The sequence below is a fragment of the Diabrotica undecimpunctata genome, chromosome 6, assembly GCF_040954645.1.
Source record: "Diabrotica undecimpunctata isolate CICGRU chromosome 6, icDiaUnde3, whole genome shotgun sequence".
In the NCBI taxonomy this organism is placed as follows: Eukaryota; Metazoa; Arthropoda; class Insecta; order Coleoptera; family Chrysomelidae; genus Diabrotica; species Diabrotica undecimpunctata.
The window spans coordinates 124,299,112-124,310,074 of NC_092808.1; the positions used below are offsets into that span (position 1 = coordinate 124,299,112).

A 10,963-nucleotide genomic window follows, 5' to 3' on the forward strand; every position below is an offset into this window, starting at 1 on the left:
ATTTGGTGCATGTTACATGTCTTCTGCACGGGATAAACCGAGTAGCAGAAACCATCAGAACAGAATTTCCGTTAGTAAATAAGCTAATTTCTAATGTAAAAAAAAGTATTCATCCAAGCCCCTCTAAGAGTGCAGATGTATAGGGAGAGACTACCTGGAGTTTTTGTTTTAGATGTAAATAATCTAAAAATTAGTACTTTTGTGGTGGTCCAATTTCTTACAAAAAAGAAACCGTTAAACATTTCATCGGGATCATAGTAAAAATAAACGACGACAATACATACTATACCGTAAACTTTTTAAGAAAAAATATAAATAAAAACATGAAAATACAAAAAAATATAAAAAAACATATCCCACATACCGAACGTCAATTTTGAACACATTAGAAAAACATTAAAGGAACCTTCCAAAAGTAAAAGAGAATATTTTTCTTTTAAAGAAAATGTAAGTTGATTTTAGTTATAATTTTTCTTGTATTTTTTTTAATAAAAGTTTTTTAATAAAAAACTGAAAAATAGATAGATCTTTTTGGTTCTAGTTTTTATTAAACAATCAAATTCAAACCGTATATTGTGGGCAAAGTAATCCTTCTTCTTCTTCTCGTGCCACTCCTAGCGGAGATTGGAAATCATCATGGCCACTGCGACTTTGTTAGCAGCGCGCCTAAAAAGTTCAATCGAACTACACCCGAACCATTCACGTAGATTACGAAGCCACGATATTTTTCTTCTTCCCACACTTCTTTTGCCCTTAATTTTGCCCTGCATGATATTTCTTAAAAGTTCGTACTTTTCACCTCTCACAATGTGCCCCAAGTATTCCATCTTTCTAGTTTTTATCTCATTTAGAATTTCGCATCTTTGGTCTAAAGTTTGGAGTACTTGCGTGTTAGTGACGCGGTCCATCCATGATATTCTGAGAATGCGCCTATAGCACCACATCTCGAAAGCTTCGATGTTTTTTGTGGTCAACTGTTTTAGTGTCCAAGCCTCTACTCCATACAACAGGGTAGAAAAGACATAACACCGCAGCATTCGTATTCGTAACTTTATGTTGATATCACGATTGCAAAAGAGTTTGCGCATTCTATTAAAGACTGATCTAGCGATTTCTATTCTACATCTAATCTCTTTTGTTTGATCAGTATCGTCTGTGATCCAAGCACCTAGATATTTATAACAGGACACACGCTCAATCGTTGTATTGTCTATTACAAGATTAGCTCTGATGTTCTTGAATTTCGTGATTACCATAAATTTAGTTTTTTTCAAATTAATTTTCAAGCCGTAACTGTTACAATATATATTGAGACTTTGAACGAGATGTTGTAGTTCTACTAGCGTTCCCGTTAGGAGAACCGTATCGTCAGCATACCTTATATTGTTGATCGTCTCACCATTTATTATCAGACCAAGATCTTCTTCCTCGAGTGCTTGTTCACAAATAGCTTCACTATACAGATTAAACAAAAGTGGCGACAAGATGCATCCCTGCCGGACTCCTCGACGGATTTGAATTTCTTCTGTTAGCCTACCCTCAACCTTCACATTTGCTGTTTGATTCCAATATAGGTTGCATATAATTCGAATATCTCGGCTGTCTATATTTTTCTTTATTAGAATTTGTCTTAGTGGTTCATGTTGTACTTTGTCAAAGGCCTTTTCGAAATCAATAAAGCAGGTGTAAATTTCTTGGTTCATGTCTAAGCATCTCTGTGAGAGAACGTTCATTGCAAACAGAACCTCCCTTGTACCCAGCCCTTTTCTGAATCCCATCTGAGTGTTACTGATGTCTGCGTCTAATTTCCTATAGATCCTATTATGGATTATTTTCAGGAACAGTTTTAGAGCATGACTCATCAAAGCTATCGTACGATATTCGCTGCATTCCCTTGTATTTGCCTTTTTTGGCAGTAGTATAAAGGTCGAACGGAGCCATTCCCTAGGTATTATTCCAGTTCTATATATTGTGTTAAATAGATCTAGGAGTATTTTAATAGATTCATCGTCCATAAGTTTGAGCAGTTCTACGGGAATTTCATCAGGACCGGGGGCCTTACCACTTTTCGCTTGTTTGATTGCATAATCTATTTCTTCTCTGATTATATCAGGCCCTGTATCATCTGTATATTCGTTTGAGATTTCTTGTCTATCTTTGTCATCAAAAAGTTGTGATATATATTCTGTCCATCGATTCATTTTTTGTTGTAAATCTGTTATGAGTATACCATCTGTATCTTTGATCTGTCCTATCTGTGTTGTTCTTCTCCTTCCTGTCATTTCTTTAATCTTTTTGTGTACATTAAAAAAGTCATATTTTCGCTCCAGTTGTTCCAACTCCTGGCATTGCTCACTTAGCCATCTTTCTCTAGCTTCTCTTATTTTCTTTTTTATCAGTTTATCTGTTTCTTTGTATCTTATCGGGTTATTTGTTTTGTGTACCCTTCTTTCACACATCAACTGTAGTATTTCCTCATTCATCCATTCTTTATGTTTCCTCTCTTTCGGTGTTAAATTTTCTCTCCCTGCCAGCATTACGGCATGTTTAATATTTTCCCATTTTTGGTCTATGTTATCAGTATTTCTATTCAGTTTCTCTATATTTTGTAAATTTTCTTTGATGTTCACTATTGTTTTCTCTTTTATATGTTGTTCACTCAGTCTTCTCACGTCAATTTGTTTCTGTATGTGTTTTTGAATGATCTTTAGTTTTATTCTTAATGTGACTACTACAGGATTGTGATCCGAGCCTATATCTGCTCCTGGGTAGGTTTTAGCTGAGAGTATAGAGTTGCGGAATCTTTGTCTAATAAGGACAAAGTCTATTTGATTTCTGACTACTCTGCCTTTGGTGTCACTCGGAGATTTCCATGTGTACAGTCTTCTGTTAGGTAACTTGAAAAGAGTGTTAGCAACTACTAACTCCTCCGCTTGACAAAATTGTACCATACGGTCTCCTCGTTCGTTTCGTTCTCCTAATCCATAGTCACCCACATAACCGTCCACACATCCATGTCCAATTTTGGCATTAAAATCGCCCATCACTACTGTAGTGTGATGTTTCTTCATTGATTTTAGAATTTGTTCCAGATCGTAGTAGAAACTTTCAATTTCATCATCATCTTTATCAGCCGTAGGAGCATATACTTGTATAATATTTATAATTTGTTTATTTGACTGAAGTTGTAGTGCCATTATTCTATCAGAGAAGGGAGTAAAGCTTGTTACACAGTTACTGATTTTCTTTGATACCAAGACACCGACACCGTAACGATGAGTTGAACTGATGGTGCCTGAATAATAAAGTGTTCCACTATTATTCGTGCATTTTCCTGATCCTGGCCACTGTACATCACTTATACCTAGGACATCAATTTTAAGGTTTTCCATTTCAAGGGCTACATTAGTTAATTTACCTGCTGCAAAGAGGCTTCTTACATTCCACGTCGCTATTCTTAACATCTTAAGGTGATTGACATTACTTACACAGGGATTTCGCTGGTTCACGACCTGAGAGGCCCTATGGTCTGTCTGTGGTTTTCCTCTCCTAGTAATCCTATTAAGTTTCAATTTTGCTCTACAGAAGTTAAAATAGGTGAGTATCCGGGGCAACTTTGCTCACCTTGTATCCTTTTTTCTCGATTGTTTTAAAGATTGTAATAAAAAATAATAAGTACATTCTCTGTTAATTTCTCGCTAGTTTTAAAATAATTTTTGTATTTCTTTATATATGTGTGCGCCAAGAAAAAAATATTTAAACAAAACTGAAATTTGCTTGGCAAAGTAGGCCAGGTATACTGTATACGATACTTATTTTATCAACACTGATCGCATTGTTCGTTGATGTCTGATACACAATGATCCATTAAGGCTCGAAATGTGTTTTAAAATAACAAAATGGCTAACAACTACAGCTTAATTCCATCTCTTAACCTAGACAATATATTCTTTTTTTGTGATACAAAATTTGTGATACAAAAGCTATCATTTGTGGTGTAGGATTCGTTATACAATTTTTGTTGTAAAGGTTTTTAATTCTTTAAAATCAACGTGACTCTTAATTGGATATAACAAATCTTAACGTGAGAGTTTTGTTAATAAAATAAAAAATGTCTCTTAATACAGTTAAGTATCTAAAAACCGCTGATTTTATACTTTTTCACAAAAAATATATTTCTATAGATAGATTTCATAACGCGGTTCAAATATCCTTCATAATTTAAAGAAAATGAGAAAAAATGGTAAAAGAGGACAATACAATAATATAATAGTTATAGAATTTATCGTAATTACCAATCATAAGGAGAAATCCAGCTGTTGTAGATTTCATTTCTAACACCACTTGAAGAAAAAACAAAGTGTAACTGAACCACATAGCGGCACATAGGTCGTTAAAAATATGTCCCAAACCATAGCTAAGCTTCTGGAGCGGCAAACATAGAGGATTTGGTCTAAATTCGGTGTCCATATTTTTAAAATAGTAGCTAAAAACTTAAGAAAACATTATATTATCATGTTAATAAAAAGTGTTAACCTTACAAGTATAAGAAAAAAAAACATACTCCCCCCCCCCTATACTTTTCTTTATTGTCCATCACTGATATTTTCATATATGAAAAAAAGTTTACAATTTTTTAAAATAATTTTTTAAATTCAAAATATAGAAATACATTCAAATTTGTTAGAACAGTAAATTTTTGAAACGAGTTACAAGTTTTCCAAACGGTCTTGCAGCATTATCGATTAAAGTTTCGATTTTATTATGCTCAGCTTTTATGGGTATGGTTATGGTGGATCAGTGCAGGGCTCATTGATGAGCCCTTCAGACACCTAAAACTTCTAAGGGGAATCCATTGTATCACTCGTATCATACGGACTAGTCCCTTAAGGACCTGGCCTTTGGCGTGTTTGAAGCCTATTTTACTCCGGACTCCCGTATCTACTAAAATTAACAGGGGCTCCAAATCTGAGCTCTTTCTGCCGTTTCGAACGTCTAATCCTTTAGTAATATTGTGGTCTCAAAGAAATCCACAAGTCTCTTTAGGGATACTCTCATTTAGCTTGGATGCATAAAGGTCGAACCCAGGATCTGCCACCTCTGATAGGCCAGAGCCGGGCACTTCCAGAGGATATGTAAGGACGTTCCCTTCTCCTTACATAGGCGGCACCGTGGGCCACTCGCTAATACAAGCAGATGTAGGTGCCGTCTGAGTGTACAGTGTCCGGTAAGCATACAGATATGCTCAACTTAGAAAAAGTTCTCCCACAAATGCAACTAGTTACAGGAATTGTGACAAATTTTACCATTAGCTGGTTAAACACTGAAAACATCTATTTTCTATTATGCTGAGACATCCGATCAATTCTTGTTTTTAAAAGTCTTACTTTAGGTTTTAATTCTGAAAAATTCAAATCAAAATTGTTTTGAGGTATATTTTAAATCTTAATTGGCGACTCTAAACCAAATGAAACCGACTAATATCTCCTATATCATGAATGAAAGCAGGAGGTTCATGTGGTGAGTATCCGTATATTCTAAGTCTCAGGCGCTAAGTGTGAACACATGTAATCTATTCTTTTCCATATATTATATAGTGTCTCTTTTAGAAATAGTCTGGTCAAAATACAAACACATTAATTATCATTTTGCCACAATCAAATCAATGTTTATCAACTTTGCTAACAACTCTGGAATCTGATACACAACCTGAGCAATCATAAATATCTACACCACTACCAGCAGTTGGTTACAAAAGACCACAAACGTCAACTAATGACACAGATTCTCTCGAAAACCAAGCTTCTAATTTATCCGGTATTTATGTAATAAAACCTTTACAGCATCCCGCCAGCACTCAGAAACCCAAATTAGCTAAAAAAAATCTAGAATAAAGTCAACAAACGAAGTAAACCTAATTAACAACACGAAGAAAGTCGACAGTTATCCAAAATCTCTGTGTCATATAAATGAGAATAACTATACCTTTATAGTTGAAGAAATTAATGCCTTCCTTGAGCAATCAAATAAAGGAAGTCTGCAGTTTATTAGTGATATGCAAGGTTTTGTTAAACAATATTTATAAGTTATATTCATCTTTAGTAGTAAAATGGGTTAAGAATAGATTTATTAGAACAATAAAAAGACTAAAGAAAATAGTTCTTAACCACAGAAAAAAATCTAAAAACTCCCGAAATATGAAAAAAATCAACATGTAATCACAGAAACAGAAGCAGATTTCATATACTTACAGGAACAAAACTTTAAAGATTGTTGTCGCAACATGCGACAACTTACAAATTACTAAGGTAACAGCCACTGAAGAAAAGACTACCTAAGAGTCACTGCAAAACTACAGTATGTAACATTTACATATCAACTAATAACAATCTCATATAAAAGGAACTGTCTGGCCTAATGTACCAACTCCCTGCTAATTTTCTCCTTGTGGCGAATTAAATACTTATCTTCTTTTTCTTCTTCTAATGGCGCTACAACCCTTTGTGAGTCTTGGCCTGCTTAACAATGTTCTTCCATTCTGCCCTGTCGGATACTTTCCTTCGCCACTGCCTGATATTCATGGTTTTAAGATCCCTCTCTACGTGGTCTATCCATCTTTTACGGGGCCTTCCTCTTGTTCTGTTTCCTTGGGGCTTCCATCTCTGGACTACTTTTACAGCTCGATTATCTGGCATTCTTTCTAGGCGAACAAGCCAGTTTAGTCTTTGTGACTTTACAAATCTTACAATATCTGCGCTCTGCATTAGTTCATTCAGCGCGTGGTTCATTTTAATTCTCCACGAACCATCGCTGCATTGGGTTGGTCTAAATATCTTCCTTAGTATTTTGCGCTCAAATATTCTCAGTTGATTTTCATCAGTGGTTGAGAGGGTCCACGTTTCACATCCATATGTGACCACTGGTATAATTACTGCTTTGTAGATTCTAAGCTTAGACTCACGATTCAGTAACTTACTTTTCAGTAAGTCTTTGTATGAATAAAAACACTTATTACCTCTAAGAATCCGTGCTTATATTTCTTGACTGATGTTGTTAAATATATGTTAATACTTATACAGATTATTATTTGGGTGTTCAAAAAAAAATATTTTGAAGGGGAAAAGTTGCTGAAAAAGTCTTAAATTTTTCTAATACATGCTTATTAAACATTAGAATTTAACATTAAAACCCATCACCTATTCGTCGACTTTAAGACCGCATATAACAGTGTCAACAGAACAGTACTATACCCAGCAATTTGTGAGTTTGGTATACCAGAAAAACTTATCCGATTAATGAGAATGACAATATCTAACTTAAAAACCAGTGTTAGGATTTGACATAAAGAATGGACTTAGACAAGAGAATGCCCTGGCTTGCCTTCTATTTAACATTGCCTTGGAAAAGGCAGTGCGAGATACGCGAATTAGAGATAGCAGTACTATTTACAATAAATCGATACAAATCTTAGCTTACGCTGATGAGTTAATATGCTGATACGCTGATACAAATCTTAAAGCAGGCCAGGATCCACAGAGGATTGTCGAGACAAAGATGATAATGATGATGCTTATTAAACATGCACAAATGCACTTTAAAATATCTATCTGGCACATTTTATGCAATCGATCTGAGTTTTCCTGGTCCCAGATCTATCCGCACTTAAATGAAATATCAACTATAGTATTTTCAGTACTTTCCAATTATCATTTTTAATAACCAAATAATCTAATAAACCAACAGTATATCTAAATGGCGAATCGTCAATAAAGATTGGAATGACCTTTGTTCTTATCTGGAAAGGTAACTTCCCCTTCTTCGTCTCTCTGATAACACGAATAAATTATCCATCAATATAAAGAAAAAATCAGAGAAGCAAAAGATCAAGAACTCAAAGATAAATGCAGAAGCATCGAAATATCATAAACAAAACACGACAAATTTGTTGCTTACAAGAATATCAAGGAAATAACAGGAAAATTAACGAAATTAAGAAATCGATAGGAAAAATCAAAAATGACCAAGGAAAAATAACAGACCCGGACATCCTTTTAGAGAAAGTAGAAGCAGTAATAAGATCCCTTAAGGATGGAAAAGCTTGGGATCCAGATGAATTTCAGTTTGAACTCATCAAACTTTTCGATAAGAACTTCAGGAAAGACCTAACTATCATTTTCAATGTATAATACTGGAAAAGTACCCAGAGAACGGTTGAGACCAAAATTTATAGTACTGTCAAAAAAGCAAGGGGTCGAAAAAAGCAGTGATTACAAAACAATGAGTCTCATGAGTCAATTATTGAAACTTTTTTTAATAATCATACATCGGAGATTATACAAAACCTGTGAAGAACAAGTATCACTAACACAATTTGGTTTTATGACAGGTCTGGGAACAAGAGATGCTCGATTCAGTAATCAAGTGATATATCAGATGTTAAGATATAAACTGTAATGTATATGCCTGCTTTATTGATTATCAAAAGGTATGTGACAAATTTCAACACAACAAAATGATGGAAGTCCTCCAAGATAGTGATATCACTATCAGTAGCAAAGATAGCAATTTAGACTATAATCAATAGCTTCTGTTAAAATCAACAACGAGACGACAGAGGAAGTGAAAATTCTGCGAGGTATTCGACAAGGATGTATATTGTCATCTCTCAATGGTGGAAGGAGTGTCAACATGCATATATCTGGATACAGTATTAAATGAACAGTGGACCCATTCCCAGAAAATAAAATCAAGAATTGAACAAGCCAGAGAAGTTTTTATTCAAATATCAAATCATTTACAACACATAATTTGAATTTGAAATTGAAACCCAGATACTACGATACTACATATTCTCCATCTTGTTATACAGAGTAGAGTCTTGGACTTTAACTGAGGCGTCAATAAAGAGACTGGAAATATTCGACATATGGATTTATAGAAGAATTCTTAAAAATACTTTAAAATAATATTTTTAAAAATACAGTTAACAAGAAATTATCTATAAAATAATATACATATACTTACGTTATATCAATTGTTACTCGCATTGAAATTTTTTTTTTTTTTTGAAATTAGAAGAGGCAACTATTGTCTGTTGAAAAAGATAAAAAAGAAGAATCCTTTTAGTTATTTAAGTCTCTATGTACACCGTCCACCAGCTTATAAGCTTAGGATATACCTAAGCATAGCAAAACATTGCACTTACTTTTTGGGATCAATATTCCTATTAGCTGTTATAATGTATATCACTTAATCAAAATCCTTGAAAAATATAAACACAATTAGTTAATTTAATTTAAAAACAATTCGAAAAATAATTATTTATTTCAGCACACTACTTGGCATACTCGCCGTTTATTCATTTTATTATTTGTAATTATACTTATTAAATATTTAATAATTATCGTCAAGTCTAACAAAAATTCTTTGACTACAGTTGTTACCCACTTCTAGAGCTCATGTTTCTTTTGTGAATTAAAAAGTATGGCTCCTGTAATGTTCTTCTATGGTTTCGACAGTTCGTTTACCTCGCTCTGAAACTTAATACTCAGACTTTTATCCGATATGTGAAAATAATTGATACTAGGTTTACTTAATTAGGTATATAGGGCAATCAGTCGACTGAAAGCTACAGAGTGACTGAAAAAAAGGAAAGTCTCTACCTTCCGAGGTGTGTGCCACAAAAGCGGAATGGTTCATTCCTAAAATCCTGAATAGAACAAGGTATTGTGATATACAATTTTAAAGGTCATTTATATAACTTTTCAAAAATTTTAATTTTTTAAAAATCCCAACAACTTGCAAAAATGTGACTGAAAATTGCAGGTAGATTTAAAAAATAAATACTTATTTTAGAGCTTTATTTGTTTCTGTACACGTTATCGTTGATCATCAAAATTATATACAATATTTAACAAAAAGTTAAATTTATTTTAACTGCAACTTAAATTTCAATCTATTCAAAAATTAAAAATAATAAGTAATTTGTTTGTTTACATAGCGTGTAGGAACCTCTTTCAGTGGAGACTTCTTTTTCTTTATTTAGCAACTATAAAAGTTACTAATTTATTATGAGTAGGTAGTTCAATTAAAAAGTATCTTTAAAAATAAAATAATAAAACATAATCACAATTACATATTACATAATTAAAGTAGTATTTAAAATACAGTTGGTGTTGCTTAAGCATTAAACCTGTTTGGTAGATCATTTGGTTTAAAACGTTTTATCCTACGCACTTTATTATTAGAGTTATTGAAGAGGTGTTTTATGTCGGTCTGTAATAAAAGCACCATTATTTTGTCAGGACGCCTGTATTTAAATTAAATACAGGTCAGAGAAGTTTTTTTCTGAAATACATTTTAGAATATTCTCTATTTCTTCATCGTTTACGCCAGCTAAACTATCTAATGGTTCTTCCACATTGCAGGATGAGTATTATGGATTATATAATAATTCTTGAAATAACAATTTAATTAAATTGAACGTTTTACTCTTTTCAATGATCTTTTTTTAATCTAGGATTAGGTATATAAGTATCAAAGAGGATTTTATAGGCATTTAGAGGTTATTTATATTATACACAAATATTTAATGCCCTTTATCAAAATAAAAGATTTCTTTAACATGTAAGCAATAACTTTCTTTTAGAAATGAAGTATTTCTAGGCGGTAACATAAAGGCGGATCTTATAATAACTCTCTTTTGTCGTCGAATAGCCGCTTCGCGATTGTATTGGGATGCACTTTTATCCGTTTACCATATTTGACACTGTAACTTGTTATAACTTCTTTTACCGAAGGTACTTCCAGATCTTTTTCTATAGAGGAGGATGTAACATACCATGGGACATTTACTATAGACTTTAACACTTATTCTGAAAGCGTTGGAGGATTACAAGATTAGAATTGCTAGCTATGTCCCATAGCTGAATACCATATGTCCACATGGGCTTGAGGATCGCAT

The 10,963-nt window shown here is 33.3% G+C and overlaps 1 protein-coding gene across 1 annotated transcript in view; it reads right to left on the reverse strand.

Annotated features, from left to right (window-relative positions):
- LOC140443820 (major facilitator superfamily domain-containing protein 12-like) overlaps window positions 1-9,412 on the reverse strand; it is a 46,847-nt gene extending 37,435 nt beyond the window's left edge. The window contains exons 1-2 of the mRNA XM_072535285.1: window positions 9,025-9,412; window positions 4,296-4,493 (exon numbers count right to left, since the gene is read on the reverse strand). Coding sequence (XP_072391386.1) covers window positions 4,296-4,470 — 175 coding nt within the window. The 5' untranslated portion in view covers window positions 4,471-4,493; window positions 9,025-9,412. The remainder of the gene's footprint in view (window positions 1-4,295; window positions 4,494-9,024) is intronic.
- Window positions 9,413-10,963: the final 1,551 nt, after the last annotated feature.